Raw genomic sequence first — 15,990 nt, 5'->3', positions numbered from 1 at the left:
TAATCAAGAACAGAAGGTATTAGCATGAACAATGGTTTGGTATGTATCTCAAAGAATACGTCAGTAAAAAATTGTATGCAGGTATATACTTGTCACCAGAAAGCACCCTCATAGTCATCTCGGTACTGCAAGAATTATTCTGCAATTCTGATTATATAACCCCTTTCCAGGTTAAATGGTTTAACCACAGCAGTGAAATCAGCAGTCTTCTCCCACAAGTGGTTGCATCCTGACTTAGACCTTGATTGTGCCACCATGCTTCTACACTCTTCACAGACACAAGACACGCTCATTAATTAGTCGGTAGTGAGACTTCTGAAGCTTTACAACTTACAGGAAGGCACAGGAAAGACCCATATAATTTATTTTATGATAGACATGGAAAGAAAAATATGTCTCCTAGTTTGTGAAATTAGAATTTCAATAGAATTATTGATATGCTACATAAACTGAAGAATATATTCCAAGTACTTGGGAAACTTACATAAACACCCAGAAATCACAACTGTTAACCTCTTTGTTTCTGCTTATTTAAGCAAACAAAAGGAGCAGATGGACACTTAATTTTTAAACTTACAATCAAGGAAATATTTAAATAAAGGCTCTATATAACAAATATTAAAAATGATGTCAAGGGGCCAGTGTCTTTCTATTGGACACCTTGATTGGACAGTGCCTAATACCGCCTAGTTTGAAGGAGGGGAGGAGGACAAGAAGATTAGTGAAGGAAAGTTGGACACATGTAGAGTCGAGGCCTACCACGACTACAGATGCCACCTGCTTTGGCTGTAAATAGCTGCAGTAACACTTGGTAGGATGGGTGATCACAGACCTTACGCAGAGGGTTGCAGACCTTCACTCAACAACATTTTTAAAAATCCAAAATTTCTAACACAATAAAGTACAGAATTAAATTCAGTTAAAACTAAAAGCTATTGCTTAACTCTAAAAGTAATACATTTTCACTTCTGAACTAAAGATTTCTTTTAAATCCCAGATTTCAAGTTATTGAAAGGGATTCACTATGAAATGTCTTTATTCACCTTTCTCTCATTTCTTGTTTGTTCTATGCCTTGTTAAGAAGTGGGACAAATGGTTTGCTCCTTGTGTTGCTGTATAGCACTCCAGGGAATGCTCTTGCAAGGGCCTGACAAGTATTTTTGAAAATTAGATTATGAAAAAAATTACTTTTGTCAAGTAAGCAAGCAGGTTTAATTCGAAATATATTTTTAAAATATTTTATTCAAAGAAAAGTTGAGGCAAAAGTTGGACCATAAAAATAATATGGCTGAAAAGACAGATAAAGATTTAATTTACAAAATCACATCATCCACAGATATCTACACAAGACTAGCTTGTCTTCAATGGAAAAAATGAACCAGGAACAGGAACTGAAGAGGAAATACAAACAGATTACGTAGACCTGGGAATCAGTCTAGGTAACAACTCTACACCTTCGCGAACGAAATAATTATAAGGCCTATCTTATAGTTATTAAACACAAAAATAACTTTTAAAAGGAAAAGCTAAAGTTGTTAGAGAAAGTAACAGGTATACTTACATTCCCAGTGAGACAGCAAACTGCTAACAGGAACTAAAGAAAAATATTAAAAATGATATCATGTAAAAATACGGAAAAATTGTGTCACTCAGCATTAGAAGAGGAAGGCTATAGATAGCACCTTTGGGAAAACCCATATTTAAATGAGATGGACCGGCTGAGTAGATAAGATTGAACAACTAGAGAGAAGGAGATTATGAGACAAAGAGTGGAAACTTAACCAGGGAGATAAGTGTGTCAACAATAACAAAAAGTGACCAATAGTGCAAATGGCCACAGAAATGGCAAATAAAATAAGGACCAAAAAGTGTTGGTTGACTTGGCAATTAGAAGATAACCTTGGAAAGAACACTTTCACTGATAAGGGCAAAAGCCCAGATTATACGACATACATTTCTTTTAACATAATATATGCATTCTACAAAAAACTGCAACAGGGCTTAAAGGAAAAAAAGAGTTGGGATAGACACTCCAAACCTATGTATCGGGGAATGGGAAATGGCTGCTAATGGGTATTGGGTTTCTTTTAGGCATGCTGAAAATGTTCTAAAAATTGGATTGTGATGATGGTCACATAATTCTGTGAATACACTAAATAGCACTGAATTGCACACTTTAGATAAAATGAATTTATTTAAAGTGGGCAATTTATAATGAATTTATAAAATAGGTGAATTTTATGATATGTGAAATACATCTCAACACAGCTACATTAAAAAAAAAAAAACTATTAGGGAATGAGTAGATCAGAGCAGGCTTGGACAGAAAAAAGCTCATGACTACAGACAACTCAGAGCCATCATCCCTCAAGCTGCAAGTACTTGGAACTGAAAGAGAAACGAAAACCTCAACATTTGTGGCGTGCCTAATTTGTGCCAATCACTTATGTAACAACCTTTATATACATTATTTCATTAAATCCTCACAATTACTCTGTTATCCTCATTTAACAAATGGGAAACTTGAGACTGAACCAACTAAGCCAACCTCACACAGCTATTAAACTGCAGAGCCATAATCCAAACTCAGATCTGATTTCAAAGGCTTCTAGCTTCTGTTCTTTCCAGTGTATCATACTAAATTCATTCATATGGTATTCTTTTTCTAGGCCTTGGGAAAATATAAATTGAATTTCTGCCAAAAACTTGTACCTAGAAACACAATCACAGAACGTTGGGGCTAGAAGGGTCTTAGTGATCACCAAAAAACAGAAATCACAAAAACAAAAACCTATCCATCTTTGGAAATGGAGCATTTAAGAACACAAACTGAAATTGCATTGGGGGAGGTGACTTGGTTTATTCAGGCAGGTGACTCAGTGTAGCAGGAGACTAGTACAGAGGATATCAAAAATAAATAAAAACAACAGAACAGCATGCGACATCTAATTAGACTGAGGTGGGCACATGCTGAGAGCATACAGAGGGAAGCGGGGCTCTGAGACACTGGGCTGCTGAGGCAGTGCGACCTGCCATGGGCTGAGGGCTGCACCTCCTGAGGGAGGGATCTGGACATGTAGGTGTGGTTTTTAATTTTCTTAAAATAAAATCAAAATGCTCTTGCAGCAGCCAAGGCCCAAATAGGGATTTTTCCTTTCCTGCTGAAGGTTATTCTTCTATTCCCACTATTCTGGCTCTCCTCATAAAGGAAAAATTACATATGGACTAATTTGATGTATGCTACAGTGACATCATTCCCTGAAAACAACTGCATATGAGCTAGTTCACGCTAGGAAACACATGGTGTAACAACACACTCTATTATTGTCAGTAGTATTAGCATTAGTAGTGGCGGGGGTGGTAGTGCAGCAGGAACAAAATAAAACAATGCATACTAACCACTGTACAATGCCAGGTATTTAATGACGCTGAAAGAATGTGAGCACCTCAGAATCAAGAAAAAATGATAAAAATAGCTAGGGAATAAACAAAAATTCAAGTCACGTCAGTGAAAATGGTGAACTAAGAATAAGAATATGTGAAAAGTCTCTCCTCCATAAAAGCAGTAAGGACACTGGAAGAAATGGTCAGAAGCAACCATTTCTGAACTCTGGAAATTAGCCAAAGAATTACAGCAGTCAGGAGAACATTTGTGCAAGAAAAATGGCTGACTCTCAGTAAAAAAAAGAGAGCTTTGTGGCATTTGAGTTTACCCTATTCCCATCCTCACCTCCCCAGAATATTGGAAAAGCAACAGCCCACATCACAGTGGAAATCAGGAGGCTGGCTGACACTGGAAGAGCCTTCAAAGACTGGAGAGCCTTCAAAGCCCCATTCCCAGATATCTGTTATTAACTGACCTGTCTATGCTTCCCCTATTGTGTACTTGTCTTTTATCTTCTATTTTTTTTTTCCCCTATACTTGCTTCCTGCATGACTGTGTGTCTGTCTTGACTTGACTTGACTCAGAGCTCACCCAGGGCAAACTTCCTTTTCACTGGGGGCATTTGTTTAGCATTTGTTTAAAAAAAAAAAAAATCAGAGGTAATTGCTGAAGATTGTGCTTGCCTGAAGACAAATAAAAGGCTAACCAGAATGTTTAAAAGGAAGAGTCAGGGAATGAAACATCCACAGAGGTTCAGCTATGTTCAGGACTGTGTGTGTAGGCTAAGGTGGAGCTGTCAGTGGCCTGAGTGTTGAGGGTGTTGCGTGTCCCACCATGCACACAGAACCCCTATGAAAGATGGGGAGATTTTTTTTTTTTAAATCTCAGGCATTTAAAGAATTATTGGTCCAATCATTAGCCGTCCAGTACACAAAATGGGCAGCGATTTTACAGAATTAGTTCATAAGAGTCACGTAGCAAACAAACAAACAAACAACAACAAGTTCTTAGGAAGAAGAAGAATCTAGTTATCTGAGTTGCCACATTATATTATTTAAAATGTTCACTGTTCAATACAAAATTAAGAAACACGCAAAGAAACAAGTACAGCCCATTCACAGGAAAAAAAAAAAACAAAAAAAAACAGCCAACAGAAACTGTCCCTAAGGAAGCCCAGGCATTAGCTTTATCAGACTGTAACTTACATCAGCTGTTTTAGATATGTTCAAAGAAGTAAAGGAAACCATACCTAAAGAACTAAAGAAAAATATGAGAATGATGCCTTATCAAAAAGAAAATATCAATAAAGAAACATTAAGTCATAATAAAGAACCAAATAGAAATTCTGGAGTTAAAAAGTTTAATGAAAAAGAATGCATGGCTGGGTGCTTTAATCCCAGCACTTTGGGAGGCCAAGGCGGGTGGATCACTTGGGGTTAGGAGTTCAAGACCAGTCTGACTAATGTGATGAAACCCTATCTCTACTAAAAATACAAAATTAGCCAGGTGTGGTGGCACACGCCTGTAATCTCAGCTACTTGGGAGGCTGAGGTAGGATAATCGCTTGAACACGGGAGGCAGAAGTGGCAGTGAGCTGAGATTGCACCATTGCACTCCGGCCTGTGTGACAAGAGCAAAATTCTGTCAAAAAAAAAAAAAAAAAAAAAAAAGGCCGGGCACGGTGGCTCAAGCCTGTAATCCCAGCACTTTGGGAGGCCGAGACTGGTGGATCATGAGGTCAGGAGATCGAGACCACCCTGGCTAACATGGTGAAACCCCGTCTCTACTAAAAAATACAAAAAACTAGCTGGGCGAGGTGGCGGGCGCCTGTAGTCCCAGCTACACGGGAGGCTGAGGCAGGAGAATGGTGTAAACCCGGGAGGCGGAGCTTGCAGTGAGCTGAGATCTGGCCACTGCACTCCGGCCCAGGCGACAGGGCGAGACTCCATCTCAAAAAAAAAAAAAAAAAAAAAAAAAACCAACCAAACCTCCCCCACCCCCCCAAAAAAAGAAAAAAGAATTCACTAGAAGTTCAACAGCAGAAATGAATCAGAAGAAAGAACTGGCAAACTTGCAGATAGGTTAATTGAGATTATCCAGTTTGAGGAACAGGAAAGAAGAAAAAAAAAAAACAGAACCTCATGGTCTTGTGGGACACTATTAAGAGAATAAACATATACATAATGAGAGTTCCAAAAGGAGAGAGAGCGAAAGGAGCAGAAAGAATATTTGAAGAAATAACGGCCAAAATCTTCCCAAATTTGATGAAAAACATTTATCTACACATCCAAGAAGCTTAATAAACTCCAAGTAGGAAAACTAGAAGATATACACACTTTGACACCTCCTAATAAAACTGTTGAAAGTCAAAGATAAGGAATCTCGAAAACAGTAAGAGAGGAACAGCTCATCACAAGGAAAAGATCCTCAATAGTATCTGCTGATTTCTCTTCAGAAACCATGGAGACTAGAAGGCAGTGGGATGACAGACTCAAAGTTCTCAGGGAAGGGGAGACAGAGAGGGAGAGGAAACTCTCAACCAAGAAGTCTCTATCCAGCAGACTTCAAAAATAAAAGAGAAATTAAGACATTCCTAGGTAAAAACAAAATGTTTGTTGGTAGCATGCTTAACCTGCAAGAAACACTAAAAGAAGTCCATCAGCTGATGTGAAAGGACACTAAACAGTAACTCGAGTTCATGTGAAAAATGAAGAGCGTCGGCCGGGCGCGGTGGCTCAAGCCTGTAATCCCAGCACTTTGGGAGGCCGAGACGGGCGGATCACGAGGTCAGGAGATCGAGACCATCCTGGCGAACATGGTGAAACCCCGTCTCTACTAAAAAATACAAAAAACTAGCCGGGCGAGGTGGCGGGCGCCTGTAGTCCCAGCTACTGGGGAGGCTGAGGCAGGAGAATGGCGGGAACCCGGGAGGCGGAGCTTGCAGTGAGCTGAGATCCGGCCACTGCACTCCAGCCTGGGCGGCAGAGCGAGACTCCGTCTCAAAAAAAAAAAAAAAAAAAAAATGAAGAGCGTCAGTACGGTATTATTCTATTTGGTTTATAATTCTTTTACTCCTATCTGATTTAAAAGAAAAACATATAAAGCAATAATTCTGTGTTGATGGGCATATAATGTGTTAAGATATAACTTGTGTAACAATAATAGCACACAGGAGGGGAGAGAGTATGAAAGTTTTTGTATACTACTTGTGATGGTTAATTTTATGAGTCAACTGAGTGGGCCATGGGGTATCCAGATTAAACATTGTTTCTGGGTGTGTCTGTGAGGCTGGTTCTAGCTGAGAATAGCATGTGAATCAGTGGACTCGGAAAAGTGTAAGGTAGATTGCCCTCCCCAATGTGGTTGCATCATTCAATCCTTTGAGTGCCTGAAGAAAACAGAAGGTGGAGGAAGGAGAAATTCCTTCCTTATTTTCCTGCCTTCCTGCTTGAGTTGTGACATCTCATCTCCTGCCCTCAGACTGGGATCACTGGCTCTCCTGGTTCTAGACCTTCTGACTGAGAAGGTCTGAATCATGCTACTGACTTCCCTGGGTTGCCAGCTTGCAGACAGCAGAATGTGTAATTTTTCAGACTCCATAATCACGTCAGCCAATTTCTCATATATTGGTTCTGTTTCCTTAGAGATCCCTAATTCATTAGTGAAAATGAAGCTGGTATTCATTTGAACTAGACTGTTACAAACTAGGATGTTAACTGTAAGCCCCAGCATAACCACTAAGAAAATAATTTTAATTAAAAGAAATGATAGGGGAATTAAAATAGCATATTAAAAATATTTAACACAAATGGAAGAAATGGAGGAAAAAAGAAATAAGACATATAGAAACAAACAGCAAAATGGCAAGTGTAAAGTCTACCTTATCAGTAATTACATTAAATTACATGAATTAAGCATCCCAATAAAAAGTCAGTGACTAGCAGAATGGGCTATAAGAAACATAATCCAACTGTCTACAATAGACACACTTCAGATTCCAAGACATAAATAAACCAAAAGACAGAAAAACGTAACAAGATACGACAATTATAAACAGAAACGTACCAAACAACGGCCCCAAAATACATAAGTAAAAAATGACAAAACAGAGAAACAGACAAATCAACAATAAAGCTTTTGATACTTGACTTTCAATACTAGTAGAACAACTAGACATGGAACCAGAAAATAGACACTTTAACACTATAAACCAGTTAGACCCAATAGAGATATGAAGCACTCCATCCATTAACAGCAGAATACACATTATTCCCAAGTACACACAGGACATTTTCCAAGACAGACCATGTGCTAGGCCATTTTTAAAAAGGCATCAAGGCTGGGCATGGTGGCTCACACCTGTAATCCTAGCTCTTTGGGAGGCCTAGGTGGAGGATCACGTGAGCTCAGGAGTTTGAGACAAGACTGGTGTAATATGGCAGGACCCCATCTCTACTAAAAATACAAAAAAAAAAAAAAAAAAAAAAATTAGTTGGGTGTGGTGGAGTGTGCCTGTAGTCCCAGCTACTCAGGAGGCTGAGGCGCAAGAGTCACTTGAACCCAGGAAGTGTAGGTTGCAGTGAGCCAAGATTGCACGGCTTCACTCTAGCCTGGGTGACAGAGTGAGATGATGTCTCAAAACAAAACAAAAAAAGGGCCTCAATAAAATTTAAAGGATTGAACAATACACATTATGATTTCCCATTGCAATTAATTCAAAATGGATCAAAAACTGAATTATAAGAGAGAAAACTAGAAAACTCTTAGAAGAAAACATACAGGTAAATTTTTGTGACCTTGAATTGGGCAATGTTTTCTTAGATATGACACCAAAAGCATAAGCAAACAACAATGAACTTCATAAAAATTAGTTATTTGTTCTTTAAAGGATGTAGGAAAGTGCAAAGACAACTGACAGAATGGGAGAAAATATATGTAAATCATATATCTGATAAAGGCCTAGTATCCAGAACACACAGAAAATTCTTACAACTTAGCAAAAAAGACAAATAATCCAATGTAAAAATGAACGAATGATGTTGAGCATGTCATGTGCTTATTGGCCATTTGAATATCTTTGCAGAAACATCTATTCAAATCCTTTGCCCATTTAAAATTGGATTTATCTTTTCATTTCTAAGAGTTCTTTATATATTCTGGATACCAGACCCTTACCATATACATGACTTGTAAATACATATTATCTGCTTTTTCACACTATACATGAAAAAACAATACCGATAAGAATGTGCTAAACACAAACTTCCCTCCAAGTTAAACTGTGAATTTAAAAGTGCAATCATGCCTCAGCCTACCCTGATCCCTTTTTTTTCTATTTTCCTAGACCACCATCTAAAGCAGGAGTGTCCAATCTTTTGGCTTCCCTGGAAGAATTGTCTTGGTCCACACATAAAATACATTAACACTAAAGATAGCTGATGAGCTTAAAAAAGAAAAAAATAAAAAATCCCAAAAGCCTTCCTGGGCTGCATGTGGCATGGGTTGAACAAACTTGAACTTAAGGTTTCATAACCATCTCATGAACAAGAAAAGGTCTCAGCAAGGAAAGAAGGTTCTTTAAAGGTTTTCTATTGTAAACTTTTTATAATGGCATTAAATTGTAATTTTTAAGAGGAAAAGAAAAGTAATTCTGAACCTTGCCATAAACTAGGGCACAAACACACAATTTAGAAACAACAACAACAATTAGCACTTACAATTACCAGAGCCTTAAATGTTAAATTGTTAAGGGTGGGTTGGAGATGAGTGGTAGAGGGTAGGAGGAATGCTATATAGCTGATGTTGCTTGGCAGAATTTCAAAGAAACGATTAAAATGTTACATATTTAGTACAACATGTGGAATATTTTTCAAAGGCTTTATTTCTGTTCAGATTTCACTCATGTAATCAGTTAAAAATAGTAATTTTATTTAAAAATATTCATCTTTCATAAATATTTTATCCGTAGGAGAAAAATGTTTGCTCTTCTTAAATCAAAACACATTTGTTAAGAACAGAATTTCATTCAAATAGGAAGGTGAACTTAAATGTGAAATTATCAAATTTATGCAAACTACTGCTAATGTTCTATTTCTACCAATAATTAAGAGATTCCTGTAAACCCTAAAAGCTCAAGAGCAAAGGCACATGACAGCCATGCAACTTTTATACAATGACTCATTGTTGCTGATGCTAAAATTCTACGAATTTCAATGAAACTTACAGACTTAAGAATTTCTAACAAGTGAGATTTGTATACCGAGAAGCCACAAATAGTCATAGTAATCATATTCTGCGCCTCATAACATCATTCTTTTTGCCAGTTTATGTTGGTTTTAGAGTATGGCTGCAAATTTTTTTGACTTCCCATCACAAGGTGAAACCTACGTCCTCTTTCCTTAGATATGGGTGGGTTCACGACTGCTTCCAACAGAGAAGGGATGCCAGGCAACTTCAAGGCTAGATCATATGAGGCCATGCAGCCTACTAGACACTGAACCACTATGTAAGAATTTTAAATACCCTGAGGCTGCCATGCTGGAAGGGCTACCTGTAGCCTCTCCAGCTGACAAGTCTCACACACCGAGTCGTTCCCATCAAGGTGCCAGAAATGTGAATGAAGAAACCATCTTGGAAGTAGACTCTCCAGTTACAACTGTTGCAGTCCCTGGCTTTTGGCTCTTTCCCAGCTGTGGCACACACAGAGAGAGCAGAGACAAGCCATCCCTGTTGCATCCTGTCTGCATCCTGACTCACATAATCAACAAATGCTTGTTGTTTTATGTTAGTACGTCTGGGGTGGTTAGTTTCTCAGCAATGAATAACTGCAACATAGATCAACAATTTAATTGGACTAACATGAGATGACTGTCAACTTTGGGCAAATAAACTGAAAGACTAAAGACATGGTTCTGTTTCTAAAGAAATCTACAACCCAGCATTAGATTCTAACTTGCAGAGACTACCCAACACCTAGAAAAGCATCTGGCACACGGCAGATTATCAATATTTGCTGAATAAACAAATGAACTACATTATTTAGGGTTGCATGTTGTATAATATACATTTCTACCTTAATTTCAATATTCTTATTCAAGAGAATAGAGAAAGGTCAGGCTGTTCATCACTATCTGTTCAAATGGCATATAAAAATCATATTACATTTTATAATTTTTTTACATTTATATACTCAATAATCACTCTTAGCTGTCTGTATCAGGCAAACCACCACCTTTTCCAATCATCCATCTTTTCATTGTATCTTTCATATTACAGGCCTAAGATACTTTGGAAATGATAAAATTGGTAACTTCGATATTAAAAGCACACCTGGAAAATGAAACCTTCAACTGGAATAACTGCTTAGCCTTTACCAACATGTAAATGAAAGGGCAGTCGGCAATTCCCAAGGTTTTTAACATTCGCGTTACAAATGGTTTGATAAGAAACACTAGCAATACTTCCATTGCAAATGAAATTCTTGAATGCATGTTAATTAAAGGAATATTCCTAAAAATCTGTGAAACTGTTATCTTTCAGCTCTCAAAGTCGTAAGTAACTGAACTGACACTTCATTCAGTTCCTCTAACGTCTCATAACTGATGTTTATAAAAGTTAGAAAAGAAGCCTATACCCTGAAAAGAACAGTTCTACTGAAAGCAGCAGCCTGAAATATTCTTCAGCCGTAACTAGTCCTGACTCAGACTAGTATATTCAAAAGACCAGTATCAGTTTCCAGGAGGCCTCTGCCATCATGTTCAGATTCTATGCTTGCTGGTTACAGAAGATATAAAAAAATGTAACGCTACATTATTACACGCATTTTCTTTCTTTTTTTTTTTTTTTTGAGACGGAGTCTCGCTCTGTCTCCCGAGCTGGAGTGAGTGGCTGGATCTCAGCTCACTGCAAGCTCCGCCTCCCGGGTTCACGCCATTCTCCTGCCTCAGCCTCCCGAGTAGCTGGGACTACAGGAGCCCGCCACCTCGCCCGGCTAGATTTTTGTATTTTTTAGTAGAGACGGGGTTTCACCATGTTCGCCAGGATGGTCTCGATCTGACCTCGTGATCCGCCCGTCTCGGCCTCCCAAAGTGCTGGGATTACAGGCTTGAGCCACCGCGCCCGGCCATTACACGCATTTTCAAAAGTCTGTCTATCCTACTCTATGTTACCTCCTAGTTCTAGACAGCAAATTTAGATTTAAGCACTCTATAAATCTAAATGTTTCTAACATTTTAATAACATCTCGGTTTTTTCCATTGTTTCTCATGTCTTAATTAAATATGATGTTTAGAAATAAATAACAATTTGTTGATACAGAATGAATGTATTTCATGTGCACATGAATGAAACCTTTTATTAGAATAGTAAACAAGAACGGTAAAGCTTGAGTCTAACTACAGCATTAGCTAACTCTAAATTTTTATGACTCAGTCTCCTTATTCATAAAATGAGGGGGATTAGATAATCTCCTTCAAGTCTATGATTTTATGTGTGAGTGTAATAGCAAGCCATTCTATATCAGACTTACACTCTTACATCTAAGTCTAGTATGATGGTATGCATTGTTTTTCACAGTACTCAAGATTACTGCAGATTTATACTGTACACCTGGCTTAACTTGAAATTTAGAAATCAGTATTTATTTCTGCCATTTTATGTGATTCTACACAAATGACTTATACTGTAACTCTTCCTAAGTTAAAGATCAAATCATAATCACCAAAATCAAACCATAAAACTCACCAAACAGCTAAATAAATTACTTAACCTTTTAAAAAGCTTTTATTAGAACAGAAATCCCCACTAAATATTTAGTTTTCCAACTCCTAGTTCTTGTTCAGTCTAGTCCCTGAACCCAGAATCTTCACAAGATCTTAGCAAATAAAATCATGTATTTATTTCCATATTGCAAAATTATTTTTATTGCTTGCATAATATCCCACTGAGTTATATGCATAGTATTTCTTAACCCTTCCCCACTTTTAAATAATAGATTCCAATTTACCAAACTATGCACAATGTTGCACTGAACATATTTACATACAATTTTTCCTTCTTTTAGATTATTTCCTTAGGATAATATGCTAGATAAAAGATATACAGTTATACAGTTTTTAAAAACGAACTGCCAAATTGCCTTATAAAAAGAATCTATCATAATATCCTGTCATCCATTTGAATATATTGGTTTCATATTACAGCAGCAAAAATATTAACAGGTATAAAATAGCACTTCCTCACTGTAGTTTTTGTATTCATGTTTTTGATAAATAATGTTAAATACTGTTCCATACAACTTATTTATTGTATCTCTTCTGTACTTGATTTGCCCATTTACTTACTAGTGCTTTGGTTTGTTTTGTTTTAAACAAGTTTTTATGTTCATTTCAACCATCTTTTTATACAATCTGGAGTTACTTCTTTCATATTTTTTGCTTACCTGTTTTTGAGATGTGCCTCCAGATCACAGCGTTGCATTACATCTTTGCACACTGAAGAAAATGGACATAAAACTAACAATTTGTCTAGGAGTTTATGAACTAGAATACTAGACTTCTTGCACAACTTAAAATGAAGTCTTTTCCGGTCCAATGGACAGAAATCTTTCTCTTGTAAAAAGTTTCTGAGGCACTTGTAGCAGAATGTATGTCCACAGGGTGTGTCTAGTGGCTGCAGCAGAGGCTGAAGGCAAATATGGCAGACTAGGTCATCATCCACTTCATTCTGGTAGTTGTATAAGTGGTTTTCTCTTGTCCAGTGCTGCTGGCCACATTCAAAACACAGGGGGTTTAGAGAAGAGGAGGAGGTCTGTTCCACAGACGACATCTCATCACTTGTTGTTTCCATTTTGAATCAATTCTGCATCCTCATGTGTTAGACTTCCACTTCAAGCTTGGTTTCCTTTAACAGACAGTGATGTATCTGACTAACGTCAAGGTGTGTTTTTCTAGATAAGCAAAACAAACACATTAAAAAAGGTAATTTATATCAATCAAGGTAGGTTAAAAGTATCAACATAATATTACTGGTTAGCTTTTTCTAGTAAAAAATTAAGGTTCAATCAGGTAATAAATGAGTCACAAGGTGGTCTTGAACTCCTGGACTCAAGCAATCAGCCCTCCCAAAGTGCTAGGATTACTGGTGTGAGCCACTGTGCCTGGACCCCACTGTCAAGTTCTTGATAAAAAAAACAACTTTTGATGAAAGGTAAAGACACCATATATTATATAGTGTGATATAAGAAACAATCGATTCATTTTACTGACTGAAATCCCCAAATATGTCACTGTTCAATGGTAGTTTTAAAGCCAATTAATAGTGCTAATAGTAATGCTGTTTGAGGTATATAATACATTTGCATGTCATCCTAGACATGCTTCTTTGCTTCTGATTGAGTTTATGCATTTACAGTACAATATCAAAGATTGTGTCTTTGAAATGTAGTTTCAAGGATAACGCAGAATCAACGAACACAGGAACAGAAAACCAAACACCACATTTTCTCACTCGTAAGTGGGAGCTGAACAACGAGAACACATGGACACAGGGAGGGGAACATCACACACTGGGGCCTGTCAGGGGATGGAGGGCTAGGGGAGGGATAGCATTAGAAGTAATACCTAATGTAGATGACGGGTTGATGGGTGCAGCAAACCACCATGGCATGTGTCACACCTATGTAACAAACCTGCATGTTCTGCACATGTATCCTAGAACTTAAGAGTATAATAATAATAAATGACCTTTGCTCAGCACTATGGGAAAAAATGAATTTCAAAATATGTATGATTTGAATACTCTCTCCCTATGTAACAGATTATAGAAAGATACATCTGCATAGCATATATAAATAACAGTGCAAATGTTGAAAAGTACAATACTATTTTATTCCACTAAAAGAAAAAAACCTGCCAAAATTCAATTAAAGAAAAAAGATATGTTATACATTTCAATTTCACCTCATAGTATTCTGTACTTCGATCTGGACTCGCTTACTCAAGCAGGTGTGTGTGTGTGTGTGTGTGTGTGTGTGTGTGTGTGTGTGTGTGTGTGTGTGTGTGTGTGTGTGTGTGTGTGTGTGTGTGTGTTGCGCGCGCACGCCCTCTCCACTATAACTTTTTTTTTAAGTTTGATCTGTTGCCCAGGCTGGAGTGCAGTGGCACCATCTTGGCTCACTGCAACCTCTGTCTCCCAGGTTCAAGCTATTCTCCTGCCTCAGCCTCCTGAGCAGCTGGGATTACAGGTGCCTGCCACCACACCTGGCTAATTTTTGTATTATTAGTAAAGATGGGGTTTCACCATATTGGCCAGGCAGGTCTCAAACTCCTTACCTCAGGGGATCCACCCGAGTTGGCCTCCCAAAGTGCTGGGATGACAGGTGTAAGCCACCGCACCCGGCCCTCCAATATAATTCTTACAACAGCCTCCTCCAGGGCAGTGCGAGCCTAGCCAGGAATGCTCCCCTCATCTAATGGTTTCCATCTTCCTGCTGCTGAAGGATCAGGGATTAAATATTCAACTCCAAAGGCAGCAGCTCTGTATTTCTTCTTCTGTAAATATTTACATAAGAAGAGCCTCTAGAATGTACCAAACATTGAACATCGAGAGAGAAGAGGTAGGGAGAGGACACTTAAAACCCATTATTAAAATTCAATTTAGTAAGTACTCTAAGAAAGTTATGTACAGGGTGTTATGTGAATATGGAGAGACATGAAAAGAATTGGCATCTAACTCTGGCTTCGTGGCCGGAAATAATTTCAAAAGGGAAAAAAACCATGGGACTGCTGAGTTGTGACAGGAAGTATCAGCCAGAGAGAAAAAATGGACAAGGGCATCTTGGGTGAAAAAAAGCATCAGCTAAGTTGCAGGGGCTTGAGGGTACACAGCACATTCAGGGAATATGAAGCAGGTAAAACTGTGTGGCAAAGAAAGCATACTTAGGGGAGGGGAATTCTAGAACTTAGCGTGCCTGCCACAAGAACCTTAAGAGTAGGATACCATGTCGAGGCCACTAGCATTTCTATTTCAATAACAAAATTCTCCAGTCACATATATGTATTTCCTTATTTATTTAAAGTATTCATTGGAAAAACAACGTTAAAGTAGGCCAGGTGCAGAGGCTCACAGCTGTAATGCTAGCACTTTGGGAGGTTTAGGTGGGAGGACTGCCTGAGTCAGGAGTTCGAGACTAGCCTGGGCAATATGTAGGACCCTGTCTCTACAGAAAAAAAAAAAAAAAAATAGTTAGGCATGGTGGCATGTGCCTGCAGTCCCAGCTACTTAGGAGGCTGAGGTGGGAAGATCCCTTGAGCCCAGGAGTTTGAGACCAGCCTGGCAACATGGTGAGACCCTGTCTCTACAAAAAGTAAGAAAATTAGCCAGGCATGGTGGCGCATGCCTGTAGTCTCAGTTACTCGGGAGGCTGAGGCAGGAGGATTGCTTGAGCCCAGGACTTTGAGGCTGCAGTGAGCCAAGATTGCACCACTGCACTCCAGCCTGGGCAACATAGTGAGATCCTGTCTCTAAATAAACAAAAATTTTAAAAGAAAAACAACATTAATGTTTTAACAGATTTAACAACTGCCATAAATTAGGAGGTGGTGGCA

General features: G+C 38.3%; 1 protein-coding gene across 2 annotated transcripts in view; it reads right to left on the bottom strand.

Annotated features, from left to right (window-relative positions):
- Positions 1–15,990, bottom strand: part of LOC105490208 (ligand of numb-protein X 2) — a 76,310-nt gene that overhangs the window by 24,564 nt on the left and 35,756 nt on the right. For both annotated transcript variants that reach the window (XM_011755610.3, XM_011755611.2), the window contains exon 2: positions 12,825–13,331. In XM_011755610.3, the coding sequence (XP_011753912.2) occupies positions 12,825–13,231 (407 nt within the window). In that variant the 5' untranslated portion in view covers positions 13,232–13,331. The remainder of the gene's footprint in view (positions 1–12,824; positions 13,332–15,990) is intronic.

This window comes from Macaca nemestrina, chromosome 16 (genome assembly GCF_043159975.1).
Source record: "Macaca nemestrina isolate mMacNem1 chromosome 16, mMacNem.hap1, whole genome shotgun sequence".
Taxonomy (NCBI): domain Eukaryota; kingdom Metazoa; phylum Chordata; class Mammalia; order Primates; family Cercopithecidae; genus Macaca; species Macaca nemestrina.
Note: the sequence above shows the minus strand (reverse complement) of the source record. Positions and strands in the feature narration are given on the sequence as shown.